The sequence below is a fragment of the Lygodium microphyllum genome, chromosome 28 (assembly GCF_053477565.2).
Source record: "Lygodium microphyllum isolate KBCC chromosome 28, Lygodium_microphyllum_v1.1.10, whole genome shotgun sequence".
NCBI lineage: Eukaryota > Viridiplantae > Streptophyta > Polypodiopsida > Schizaeales > Lygodiaceae > Lygodium > Lygodium microphyllum.
The window spans coordinates 14,484,293-14,498,545 of NC_141162.1; the positions used below are offsets into that span (position 1 = coordinate 14,484,293).

Genomic DNA, 14,253 nt, shown 5'->3' on the forward strand with positions numbered 1-14,253 from the left:
CTTGGAGAATGAGGAAGCTTGAGCATGATTGAGCTGGCATCTAGGATCATGGAGCTACCGAAGTGTGAAAGGGAGGATGCAACTCATATTGGCATCAAGGTAAGCTCACTACACTCTTAGGATCGAGGGCGCGTCGGCTATGTGAGAGGTAGCCATTAGAGCTCACTTGGAACGCTTGAAAAAATAAGCGGTCCGTGGGTCTTGGTGGTTAAGCGAAAGCTCCCACACCAACCCTGTCACCACCTAAAACAAGTTTACCTTGTCATGTGCTACAACGGCCACAAAAAAGGGATTGTTTGCATTTGAGTATTGGAGTACACTAGGGAATGAATTGTTGATGGTGTTCTATTATGCTAGAGGCCTCACATGTATATAGGCCAAAAGCAAGACATAACATGAGTGGTAAATTTCTGAATTACCAAATGAACTAGCAAGTGAAAGGATGGAGTTTAAATATGACTCATGGTTGAGTAAGTAAGCATGGGTTTGGTTATCCCATAAAGCCATGAATGGCTACCAATTTTTGAATCAAAGCTCAAATTGAGAAGATGCAATACATAACAGAGATATCATGAGAAAAATTACTTGTGGATATTGTTTTTTTAAAGAGGGAGGGTATAGAGAGGTCAATGGGACATATTTGTGTCATCCAAAGATATCATTTCCCTTGGGACTTGCCAAAAGGTGAAACATTTCACAATTATCTTTGTTAGCCTATCTATATTAGGGTTTGTCAGTCTATCATCTCCTAGTTTTGAGCTCCTATCAGAATCTAATGAAGGCCTATGGTAATAGAGAGTAATTGGATAATAGCCAAAATAGTTACACTTTTTTGTTTAGTTTGTCTTAAGAAACTTATGAGGTCATAGGGATTTAGAATGGCTACATAGTGCTAGTCCTAAATGAACAATGAAGATTAAAGGATTCAGGTAGGTTAGACCATAACCATCCCATTATTAACCATCACCATAAACAAGAAAGGAGTTATATGTTTGGGTAGGTTAGACCATAACCATCCCATCACCAACCATCAAGGAAAACCATAGGTAGTATAAAACAATTATGATATGATAGAAGTTACATGGTGAATATGCATCACCAAAGTATGAAGCTTGGTATAAGTACCATCATTGCCTCTTCAAAGTATCAGTATAGCATTCAAAAGTGCTAAACAAATAGTTTCAAGATGACCATTACAAGTGCATTACACTATTCTCATCAAATCAGGTAAATATTGCTTGCTTATAAGGTTCCTTTTTTTTAAACTTGATTCGATTATTGTAAAGTATCCATATTCATTATGACTAAGTATTAGTGAAATATGAGAGCTTTTTACAACCAATAAGACTTAGAGAGCTATATTTAAAAATGAATTACTACATTATATTCTCTACATACTCATCCTTAAATTAATACAAAGAGAACTCATAAGCAGCTTGTCATCTATCATTGTTGCGAATTTGACATACATATTATAGCAAGGGTGGGCTATGGTGAATACCTACATATCTATTATGCTAGAGGCCTCAAGTATATATAGGCCAAAAGCAAGAGATAACATGAGTGGTAAATTTCTTAATTGCCAAATGAACTAACACTAGTTCAAAGGAGGGAGTCTATGTAATATGAATGGTTGAGCAAGTAAGTATGAGTTGACCATAAAATGGTTATCCCATAAGCTATGAATGGTTATCCATTTCATGGATTAAATCTCAAATTAACAAAGATATGTTTCATCAAAGAAAAATTTACTTATGGAAACTTTTTTGGATGAGGGTATAGGGAGGGGGAAGGGATATATTCATGTCATCTAGAGCTTACATTATCCTATGGTGAAAGAGAGAGAATGGTTACATAGTCCAAGTCCTAAAAGAACAAATAAGGTCAAAGGATTCAAGCTTTGGGGGGGGGGGGGGGGGGGGGGGGGGGGGGGGGGTTTGTAAAAGCACTCTTAAGTGCCTAAGATTGTATGGTGTATAAAGTTAGATGTGAGATATGGAGAGCACATAAGTGTACACATGTAAAGTGTGAGTAGCAATGTGCCACATGGAGACACACATGGAAACTGTGAGGCTACATAAACGAGGCTACACCTCTTCTATAAACTATGACCATTGTATGTTATGCAATAGATGAGAGAATTGTTGAGTGCACAATCTATTATTCTCTTATATCTATAGCCATGGAATTTATTGTCTACTATAATCCACCATGATTATGTTAATTACTTGTATACACCATGATTAACCCTACATTGGGTTTGTTAACAATTTATACAAGGACCTTCCCTTTTGCATCAACTGATATTAGGCATGTTTTGAAATTTGTAGAGCTTGAATTGATATCTACGTTCATAATGAGTTGTTTCTTGATAGCAAGCAAGATTTTGAGCTCACATGAGAGGACACTTTGACAAAGTGAAAAGTGAAAAATCCATCTTCACGTACGCTCCAATTCATTTTTGCCAAGATGATCATGCATGCTATTATGAGGCATTGTTTGAAAGACAAATAGCTATTATGATTCTTCTCTACTTTCAAGAGCTAATATGATCAACATCCAAGTTCTCTACAAGGCAACTTGATGGTGGCTTAATTGCCCACTTCTTGATACATGGTCCTATTCTAGTAGCCTTTGTTGTATGGATTATGATGAATCATTATCATTGTATCATTATATTGAATTAGATCACCCATGACTTGAGAGAGGGTATTAGTAATTTAGTCAACTCATGAGTAAGTCGAGCATGTGCAATTGTAAGCTCAACATTTTAGACTATTTTAAGTGTTTTTTATTGCCATGAATATGATGGTTTGGGCCATTTATTGCTAGGTCAACTGCATATTAATGCTAGCCAACATATTCTTTTGTCAACTTTGTTTTATGCATATATATTTGACTCCCTCCTCAATCTATATCATCATTTACTTGCAAATTCCTTGTGCAAGTCTTGTTGGAGAGAGGGAGTCAATGCTAATGCCACACAACTAGTGACTCATTGTTGTACACATCGTGTTTGATACATGGATTCCATCTCTAAAGTATATCTCTAAGTTCTCCCTTCACATTGTTTTTCTGTTTTCTCTTCTCGTGTTATGCAATCTATTACAACATTCTACACTTCCACTACTACACCCACTTTTGACCCCTTGATTCTCTTGGCTTTGGATCTTTCTTCTTCATCTTCAAATGTAGTAGGGCTTCTTTTGTTGGAGTTAGATTTTTGGCCCCTTGATTCTCTTGGCTTTGGATATTTCTTCTTCATCTTCAAATGTAGGCCTTCTTTTGTTGGAGCTAGATTTTTCTGTTAAAGAGTGCCCCTTGATGGGCTAGGGTTTCTTAGTGCCTTGTTAATATTAATTACCATGCTTAAACTTTATTTTCCATACTGATTCATCATCATTATGATTGTTATAGATAGCAAAGAAAACTCACTAGATGGACAAAGCAGAAAGGTGAAATGAGGTAAAATTTTACTTGGACAGCAATAGAAAACATTGAAAGCAAGCACATGGCTTCAGCCCATTGTCTAAGGGAAATACTGTTTTGAGACTCCTCTCACAAACTAGATTTTCAGTAACTTAATTGACTTCCGAGTTCAATCCACCGCAGTTAATTCAATTATCCGTTCATCAAAGTACTCTTGTATCATCACACACCGAGCACCATACATTCTGCATTAGGCACTGTTCTAGAACATGTATGGCATGCAGTTTATGCTTAGATGACTTAATTGCCCACTGTGCCTCATTGCATTGAGAACAAGTCTTCCAAGTTTCATTTGAGGTAAACCCTTTTTAAGAAACATAAGAAGGCATTGCATGAATTAATTTGGAACTCCCAAATGCTAATCCTTGTTCACCAGCACTCATCCTTCCCTTAGAACGTATTTCTCACCTCACTAGTCCACACTGTACATGGAATGGTCTTGTTTGCATTTCTACAACATCAAGTTGAGAAAAGAAATTGTTAAAACACAGAAATAGGTACCTCTCTAACCCCACTATTGCACATTATACATGGAATGGTCTTATTGGCATTGCCTTCTCCAACATCAAGCTGAGAAAAGAATTTGTTAAAAATAGGCATGGATACCTCCCCAAAGATACTGTGGGAATAAATAATGAATACATCACTGTGATTAACGCATCCTGATCACAAATGAATACCTCAAACGTGGTGAAGAGGATCCTGATCAGTGGTAAGGCACTAGGAGAATGGTAATGCGGACTTGCAAGAAGAGAATAGTGTCATGTGAGCCAAGGTATGGGAAAATGCGAAGACAGGTGTGATTGCGATGGGTTACTAATAGAATGGTAGGAGTCAATGTCAGCCAAATTCTGTGAAAAATGTTAAGGGTGCCATTAGAGTGGGTTCTGATCAAGAAGGCAATAAAGTTAAAGTGATTAAAATGCATTCTGATCGAGGAGAAGGTCAAAAAAAATAATGTGACTTTAAAGGATCGTCATCAAGGAGAAGGCAATAAATTTGATGTGATTATAAAGCATTTTAATCAAGGAGAAGCCAACAAAATAATAACTATGGAGATTGTCAAAAGGAGGACATGAGAATCAACGTGAGGCAAGGGTGCAGAGTGAGAAGGCGAAGATGGAGCTGAGGCTGGGGGAGGATTGGGAGCTGGAATGGAAGAGATGGGTCCTAGAGCAGCTTCATTCTCTGTGACATTCAAGGTAGGTTTAATCGGAGCTGTTGTTGGTGGAGTAAAATCCAACGGAACATTGTAAAGCAGATCCCCAGGAATGACCTTGCGCATTGAATAATTGAAGGCTCCTGGCGCGTTGAGACATGCATTATCTGCCAAAGAAGAAACAAACATCATTAATTTGCAATGCAGGAACATGTGATAATGCTTTGAGCTTGGACTGAATAAAAGAGTAGTTTGCAGTGGGTGGAAAGACTATTTGCAGTGTTGGGTCTAAAATCATATATAGATTTTGGATTGACATACTGCAGTAGGGTCAAGGGCTTTCTGAGATCTGGTTTGTAACTGTTATCACCCTCTTCACTCACTGCAAGCTAACTCAAGTGACAACACAAAAGCTCTAGACACACAAACATTTATCGAACTACTTACTCAAGTAAGCTCTTGCAGTGGCCGGAAAATCGGTGATCAATCCATCCACTTTGAATATCTGAACCATTGTACTAATTTCCAATACAGGGTCTGCCTCATAGTCGAATGGTATGGTAACAAATTCATTCCTCAAGTAAGAAACGAAGACGCTCATGTTGCTTGCATGGAATAAGTCTACAACGTCAGTAGCATTCAGGAGAAAAGAGGCTGTGGTATCCTGAATCACATTCCGTGGTAGAGTAACAGAAGGTGCCAAGCTCTTGATCTGCTCAATCTGAACTTTTGTAATATTGACATAATCGGCAACCCTATACACCAATTGATACCCTGGCTTCAAAAGTTTAATACGTTGTAGTACTGCACTATCCTCAGACTGCACTAAGACTCTATCAGAGGTTCCAAGCCCAGCAACACTTAAAGCATTCAATACAGCATCCACAACACCCAACCGGAGATTGGTCTCCAAGAAGTATCCATTCTGAATCGCAGCATAACCACATGACGACCTCAGTACCCTAGATACATATACTAAAATACTTCTGAATGTACACAACATGACACAGAGATGCATGCATGCATAGGTAAAACCTTCAAAAGGAATGCACAGGAAAACTCTGTTTACCTGGATATCAATAAGGATCCCAACACTCGATATGTTTTTTGCATAAGCGAGAAAGTCAGAGAGAGTCACAATGTTCTCCTGGCCATCAAAAGCACGGTTGCGGAAAATACCATATTCTGTTCCTTCAGGACTGTCACTGATTGCTGTCAATTAACAATGTTTCAGAAAAGCACATTCATCACCAAAAACATGAGACAGATTTGTGGTGGAGTTAACAGGGCATACCTTTCAAGGTGTTTATCTCATCCCAAGTGAAATTAAAGGTAAATATTCCTGCAGCAGACTGCAACGCAGGGATGGTAGTTAGTCGAGAGAGAAAATCAGAGTGGGTTCCAACATCGGTGTTCGTAATCAGATCTGGAGATTCTCTGCAGATAGCAACACCGTCTTTTGTCATTTGGACAGCACAGTCAATATAGCTTGCCCCCGCTTCGACCGCCCCCTTGTAAGCAAGTAGAGTGCAGCCAGGAAAATCACCACTTGCTCCATTGTGTGAGATAACAAGAGGCTTAGTTTCTAGAGCTGCAGTAAACATTGACAAGACTATAAACTAAGCATAAACCAATGCAATGATGACAAACAGAGAAGTCAACTAAAAGAACTTCTTTCACAGACCTGATTCTTTTGAGGATGTAGCATTCTTGAAACAGGCTGCATTAAGAAACGCCTAGCTTAGTATAACACAGGTGACAGCATACTTGTACTGCAACTAAAATCAAGAAAATTCTAAACCTGGAATTCCTTAACATAATTTGATAGCGAAAAACACACTCAACAGTTCAATTTGTAATAACTCAACATACCTACGGACTCAGATGCAGTTGTAGGAAAGTCTGTCATAAACCCATCCACAATGGGACCTGTATCAGGCAGGTATTGCAAGTATTCACGAACAGGATCAAAACTATAATTGTAAATCGGGACATAAGTGCTGGATGCTTCATCATTTACAAAACCAGAAGCATAAACTGCTAGACCAGCATCATGTGCTTCTTGTACAAGTGTTGTTTGGGGCTGAAGATAGTTAGTTTTAGTATCCAAAGGCCAGATGAAGTCTTTTGGGACCAGGATCCCTGATGCAAAAGTTGCAATATATGTCAAATTGCTCAAAAGAGAGCCGTAAGTAACGTTGGTGGTGGGCTCTAATTCTTCCTTGTCATGAAACTTAAAAACCAATGGTCGATTGATCTTTGGTGCCTTTGCTTGGATTGCCTTCAAAAATGCAATCTCAGGTGACGAGATGTAGTCGATGAACACCGTCGGATCATTAAGACCAGAAACAATAAATGCAGCAATATCAAGTTTGTGTTGCAGAAAGAAACTGTAATACTGTCAACAAACACACCAGCTGTCAAACATTTACAACTGTCCATCTTCATAAGTCCATGCTCAAAATCAGCAAATAACGGAAAAATTCATTGTTTCCTTACAAGCCAATGGCTAAGAAGAAGATGTATCCATATCTCCTATGGCTTAACTGGCACTATAATCAAAGGAATAGAACATGGTTCAAAAACATGGGATTACATCACTCTTACCTCAACATTCACCCACACGTATGTTGCAGTAGCATTCGCTATATTGGAAACATTCACAAGACTATATATAGGATAAAGTCCATCAAAAGCCGGGGAACGAGCATGATTTGCCTGTGTTGCTGTGCAATTCAAACAAAGTAACACAAATAAGATGCAGGCAAGCATCTACCAAAACCCCAATGTCTACCCAAACCCCAAGTCCCAGCCAATGAAGCTCAAGGTAAAAAGCCAATCAACTTCCACGATAGCATAATACACAATAGAGAAGTCAAGAAACACTGCACATTGTAAAACAATAGAAATCTAACTGTAACTCGAGGCAGCAAACAAGAGACAAGAATGGAGCTCTCTCTATAAATTACAAAATACTAGAAATCTGCATGTAACCTATTCTATAGTCTATGTGCTTCTACCTCAATCACTGCAGCCATTTTCAAGATGGCTCCATGAATATCATACATATAGCCATTGATATATAAGACAAAATAGACATCGAGACTTCAGAAGGAAGCAGATGTCAGTTCCATAATGGTGCCATTCCATTTCTCAAACTTCAATTTAAAACTCAAATCTCAAACAACTGTGAATGGTGACATCTATTGGGAAAATGGTGGCAAATGAGTTACCTCATCGCATTTCTGTTCTGGAAAAATTCCCAATCTACAAGTAGGCAGAAGAGTAAAGACTTGCACGTAATGCAATTTGAATGTGTGCCACCTGGGAAACTCTCTTTTTGAGCTGAGGCTTCTTGTATCAGCTCAGCTTCAATTCTTTATTTGCTATAAATGCAGCATTGGCCTCAGCTCACTCGCCATGAAATACCTATCTATTTGGCTCACACTCTCATGCTCTGTTTTAGGGGTCTTGTGCTATGGTTTCAGGGTTTCCTAAGCACAGGTGTCAAATTTTCCAGAATACATAAAAAGAACCAGTTTTGATTGTATCTGTGTGCTGGCCACATGTCAAGGAAGTTCTGCTTGTCTTCATGTGAAACAAAGAAGCAACATAACTAGCCATAGAGACACAAAAAGGTGCAATGCGGCCCCAAAGGTAATGGCCTAGCAGGCTCATAATCGCAAGGTTGTGGGTTCATTGGTCCTCCTCCATGGTAGGGTCACTGACAAGGAGGATCCAAGAGCAATTGACCTCCACTGTTCATTTGGCTTGCAGGCTATCCTATCTGCACATAGGAAAATGCCAGCATGACTCTTGCCCACTCTCTTGGCTAATATTTGGAGGGGAGGCACTCCCCCTTGAGAGCTTTCAGGCCTTTGTGTCTTATCTTGAAAAAAAAGAACAGTACAATCAGTCGAAGGATTCGGTGATTAGCCTCAGCTCACAGCCAAGATGATCTGTCACCAAGAATGTCCGCCAAATGATGCCAGTAAAGCCTCGCCAAATGGAAGCAACAAAGCAGCAGACTTGTCCTGATGAAATGAACGCCCAGAAAGTCTTCCCCTAGAGAAAACAATGGCAGCACATGCCTTTGATAGATATATCGAAGCTGGGAATTCCATTCAATACCTTCAGCTGTTGAAAAGTAATAATGTAGAGGAAATCCCAAGTGGGCAGCAATGGCTGGAACTGCTTTGCTTAGCTCCACTAAACAATGGCAGCATGCTATGCCCTGCAATGGATCACGACAGCCTCTTGATGCCTTTCAGCTGTCTCGGGAGAGTAAAAACCAACCTGCTGCTACTCCAGAAACTGCATTTTCATGTCAGCCGGCCCTGTTGGATGAAGTCAACCTACTGGATGGATGAAACCGCTTCTACAGAGGCTGTAACAGCTTGCGTTTTGGATGAGCAATGCCTGTTGTAAGCTGTTTTCTTGGTAGAAAACCTGCAGAATAATGAAAATGACCTGTTGTTCCTTGGAGACTGCATTCTGATGACATCAGCAGAGATGGAATCGACAACAGCTGCAAAGGGGTCCAAAACCGGTCGCTAACTGCAGGGGGCCCATGTGCATCAACTAGATAGAAAACACTGCAGGAAAAGGGGCTTTCCTCCACTCTATTTAGCAATGACACCATAAGTGAGCGTGCAACGGAAGCAAGAACATAGGAGAAGAGAGGAGCAGATGAAAACGCAAAACAATAGAAGAGAAAAATTAATCTAAAACTTGATACAAGACGGCACAGAAACAGCCCCTACATGTTGCAGAGATGCTTCGGTGAGGATGCCACATTAATGGCAGAAGATGGAAATCTAACTGAGAAAGATGAGTAATAATGATTGGTTGGAACAATCAATGTGATGGATGTATGGAGGCGTTGGCTAGGCAGCCTATAAGTAGGCATAAGAGGCTAGAACAGGTCCACCTGATGCCAAAGAAGATGGCGCCTGCTGAACTGACCACCCGCCTGTCCAAATGGTTAAATGACCGATGTACTCCACTAAAAGATCAGTGTGCATTAAATGAACTGGTGGATTAAATGTACAAGAAACCCTAATCTCCACCTAATATGTCTGAAATGGAGAAGATTGACACCGAAGATAAACTGACAGACGATGATAGTGATAGGACTCCCTATGTCCTCATCTGACCCAGACCAAGGCTCACAAGCAGAAAATTTACACAGTACAAGGCACAGAATAACATGCCTACTAAAGCACAAGCTCACAGCCCTTGCAACAAGGACATCCTCTGAGTTGGGCCTTCTATGGAATGCCCGATATGGCCACCTCCACTATGAGGCCTTACTACAGGCCAACCACAAAGCATCTGGTTGAGGGATTACCAAACTTTGGGGCGTGCCTTCCAGCACCTGGTTCAGTTGCATACAAGGCAAGTAGCATGAAGGGTCTTTCCCACAATAGGCCTCTGATCGAGCAACTAGTCTTGAGCTGAAACTCGTCATTAAAGATCTTACCCACGTTCTCACAGCTTTTTCTGAAAACAAACAAAAGAGGAGAATAGACTGGCTGCAGATGATTAACTTAGACAGTAGCAGCTAAACATGAAGGTATAAGACTAAATCTTAGAGAAGGCGAGAGTTAACTTTAAAAGGCACCGATTGATAAATGTAAACACCCTCCATCAGTTCATGTATGTCACAAATTCCAAGCTTACAGGCTGTAGTCGTTTGATTGCACCATAAGATTGTGTGTGCATATTAGCTGCCTATTTGCCCTTGCTACACAGTATGATACAAGGGGAGTTGCAACAGATTGCAGTAGCTTCAGAATAGTCTACCAAACAGGCTAAAACCAAAAAGAAAAAAAAAAAAGAGCCACGGTATAAGCATTAAACAGAATTACATTATTCATAAGTTTCAAGTGAATCTATAGCACAAGCAGTAGATTAAGCCTGCACTGCACAAGCTATTATCCCTGCAGAAGGGTGATCATCAGCATTTCGTCAGTACACATCTCAATAATTTAAAACATTTGTTCATTCATGGCATGGGTGTTATTAGGAACGCAATGTCTTTCTGTCATACCAAATACTTGGGACAGCTCAGCAGCTGTTAGATCTATTGCGAAGAACCCATCTACAGGTTGTCCGTTGACAGTATATGTGTTTGTAAGGTTCGGAAGTGTCAAGTTTATATTTGTACTGGCACCAAGGTCAATTCCAGTGCGGCATATATCTATACCGTCCTTTGTCAATTGTATGTCACAAGTCAGTGCACTCCCAGGTAAGCTATAAGATGCAGCCACAGAATAAGCAAAAACAGTTTGATCAGGAAAGAGGCCTGATGAACCACCATTGGCAATAATGAATGGTGGATCACCTGCACATAGAACAGGAAAACTGAATTATTGAGCCTGTGCGTTGAAGAACAAGACCTGACTCAGCACCATACCTTTCAACAAGATAAAATGAAAGGACAATGTGGTAATTTCTAGATACCCACTTGATGGAGCCATAAATTATTAACAATCCTACCATCCAAAAACATGGCTCAATCTCAGGCATGCAGTTACCGGAACCATGGAGCATTACAAAGCAATCGATCATACATGAACATAGCTTCATTTCAGGTCCCTCATTAATGGGACCACGAATTATCACAGAGCAATCTACCGTACATAAGCACAGTTTTCCTTCACATACCCAATTAAAGGAACCGTGCGGTATTACACAGCAATACTACCGCACATTAAACACAGCATACGTTCAGATACCCAACCAATGGATCCATCAGATACTACACAGCAATCTTATCATATGTCAAACACACAGCTTAATTTCAGGAATAAAGATTAATTTCGGGTACCACATTAATGGACCCGTTCAATGTTCCATAACAATGCCACGATACACAAACACTGAATCAATTTCAGGTACCCCATGTTGAATGTTCCATAGCAATCCCGCCATAAATAAACACCGCCTTAATTTCAGGTACCCATTTAGTATTAGACAGGAAACCTACCATACACAAAGATGACCTATTTAAGTGTGTTAGAAGCATCTCCTCTGCCCTAGTTAATGCATGCACTCAAGATCCAATGGTGTTCAATGAATGACTCAGATGAAGCTTCCTTTGGAAGATCGTTCCAGAACTGAAGGCCAACCTGTCAAGGTTTTCCATGAAGAGGAAGGATTTGTCTCTGCGAGCACACGGTGCGGCAGGTCGGATGCTGCACGGCTACTGGCTGGCATTAAGCCAGATCGAAGCTGTTGCAACCAAGGTACATAAGAGGAGGTGCCATCAATGGCATCCACAGAAGGGGCGCTGGAGCAGGTCTGCAGGAGCAGGGCAAACAGTAGGAGGGCACGGAGGGGGGACATTGTGAGGCGGGGGTGTGGTGTTCTGTGTTGGGACTGTGGTCGAGCTTGGGGCTGCTGCAGGCCTGGATGCATACGCATGCACAGAGACAGAGAGGAAGGGGCGGGGGAACACAGCAATTGCTAGCACGATCAAATAAATTGGTCAATTCTGGAGATAAACAATGATCGAGAGAGAAAGAGAGAGGGGCGGGGGGGCCCGGGGGGGGTAGTGAAAGATAGTCTCTCTCTCACATGGTCAAGACATTATTCGTTTACCCCAGCCCTTTCTGTGGTTCTTGAGTCCTCCGGTGTCGTTTTATGGTTAAAAGGTTAAAAACCTTTACAAATCATTTGTAAAGGCTAAAACCTTTACAAATGATTTGTGGATTTTTTTGCCAGCGTATCCGCACTCCTTTTCAAAGGTTGACTTTCCCCCCTCCCATGGTATATCACGTCTACCATGCGCCCCGCTGGACAACCACGTGGCACATCCACACTGGCTCACGGACCATTCAAATTTTTGATTTTCTAGGGGCCTGGCCGGTTCAAGGAACTTTGAAAATCGTTCATGGACGGCACGGAGCTCCCCGGACCCCAATCCCTCCCCTAACGTCAACAAAACAAAAAACATCGAAATATACGAAACTTTAATTTCCCAAAATGACAAAACACATGGATTTACATCTCATTCAAAAAACCCATCCAGGTTTCCATTTAATTTTCATTGGACATAATTTCCCATCGCATATAAATTCGCATTTTATTACAATTTTTCTAAACGCCTTCTTAGAAAGCCTTTCCCTATAAATTCGCATTTTATTACAATTGTTCTAAACCCCTTCTTAGAAAGCCTTTCCCTATAATTTCAATTTCAGATTCGTTTAGGTGAATTCGACAATCGCTCTCAGCACTAGACGTCACTTTTCGATGAGTGTTTTTTTTAAATAATGTGAGGTATATTAGTAATAAACATTTGCATCAACCACTAATGGTTAGTGGACATCTCATGCACCCTCCTTGACCCTACCATAAGCTGGCAAATTATGTTTAGAATTTAGCTTAAATAAACATTTGGTTGTATGCATCTTAAATCTTAAAAGTTTTCAAACAAAAACGTCACTTGCAAAATTGGTTGGATACAGCTTGCAAGCTCCAATTTCTTGCCAAAGCTTTGAAAAATCTATGCTACATATAAGTGCACACGCTTTAGGTGAATAAGAGCACAAATCCATGCTCACCCTCCATGGTAATTTTGAGAATTATCTATGCTCAATTCTTAGATAACTCAAGCATCATTCTAGAATCTTTCACATGTAATGAGACAAACTATCACACATTGATTAGCAAAGCCTATGCTACATGCAATTGCAAAATGGATGAATACACTCATAAGATCCAATTTCTTATTGGGCTTACAAAATCCATGCTACACATACTTACAAAGTTGCTCTCTATGAGTCCAAAGCACAAAATCATGATGTGGCAATTGTTCACCTTTTTTTCAAAATTATCTATCCTCACTTCTTCTCTCGTTAGCTCAATGTTATCCTAGAACTCTTTGGCATTTCATTAAAACCCTTTATCATACATTGGTTGGTCAAGAAATGGCTAGAAGGAAAATCATCCAAGCAACAAATGTGCAATAGTATATTAAGACCTCCCTTAAGGGCTTAATGTGGTAAAATATACAGTGCAAAAGTGAAGCATGGTGCCTACATTAGGGAACAATTTACTTAATAGAGGTTGAAAACCATATGTATGTGTTAGCCAGATTCCACACCTATTAAAAGTAGCATCTACTAGATATCATAATTGCCAAATATAGTAATTGCTAAAAATAAGTGCAAGCAATAGTAAGTGATGTCCAACATGTAGAAAAGAAATAGCAATAATATATTAAGCCGGGACAAAGAAAAATAATTCTAGTTATTTTTAAAATACTTACAACACACAAAAAGTATAATTATTGTAAAATCCAAGCTCCTCGAGATTAGCCCCATGCAAATTGTATGAATGTACAAGTAAAACTAAAATGTCTAGCACATCTCTGCATACCAATCCTATGGGCTAGATAGGAAAATCCCATGCATGTATTTTAATGCCCCATTGGTAAGCTGTAAATGCCTAGTTGATAGGCATTGTAAGTGGATAGGAGAGGACCAAAGGGTTGAGGCTATCCACCACCCAAAAGGAAACCTCCATAGAAAGCTCATTCTTGTGTGTGCAAACTCTAAAGCCTCTTCTTCTCTATCCTCTCTTCTACATACTTATAACCT

The 14,253-nt window shown here is 40.0% G+C and overlaps 1 protein-coding gene across 2 annotated transcripts; it reads right to left on the reverse strand.

Annotated features, from left to right (window-relative positions):
• Positions 1 to 3,794: 3,794 nt before the first annotated feature.
• On the reverse strand, positions 3,795 to 12,152 carry LOC148011190 (glycerophosphodiester phosphodiesterase GDPDL7-like). Of its 2 annotated transcripts, XM_087670026.1 has the most exons (9): positions 11,782 to 12,149; positions 10,701 to 10,994; positions 7,256 to 7,374; positions 6,521 to 7,046; positions 6,333 to 6,368; positions 5,943 to 6,239; positions 5,718 to 5,860; positions 5,096 to 5,573; positions 3,795 to 4,815 (listed from the first exon to the last, which is right to left on the reverse strand). In XM_087670026.1, exons 1-9 carry the CDS (start codon positions 12,074 to 12,076, stop codon positions 4,514 to 4,516), a joined length of 2,490 nt encoding a protein of 829 aa, XP_087526152.1. In that variant the 5' UTR covers positions 12,077 to 12,149; the 3' UTR covers positions 3,795 to 4,513. The 2 variants fall into 2 exon arrangements, with proteins under 2 accessions (XP_087526152.1, XP_087526153.1); XM_087670027.1 differs by lacking the exon at positions 3,795 to 4,815 and having other exon boundaries at positions 5,339 to 5,610; positions 11,782 to 12,152.
• Between the last annotated feature and the right edge of the window lie 2,101 nt (positions 12,153 to 14,253).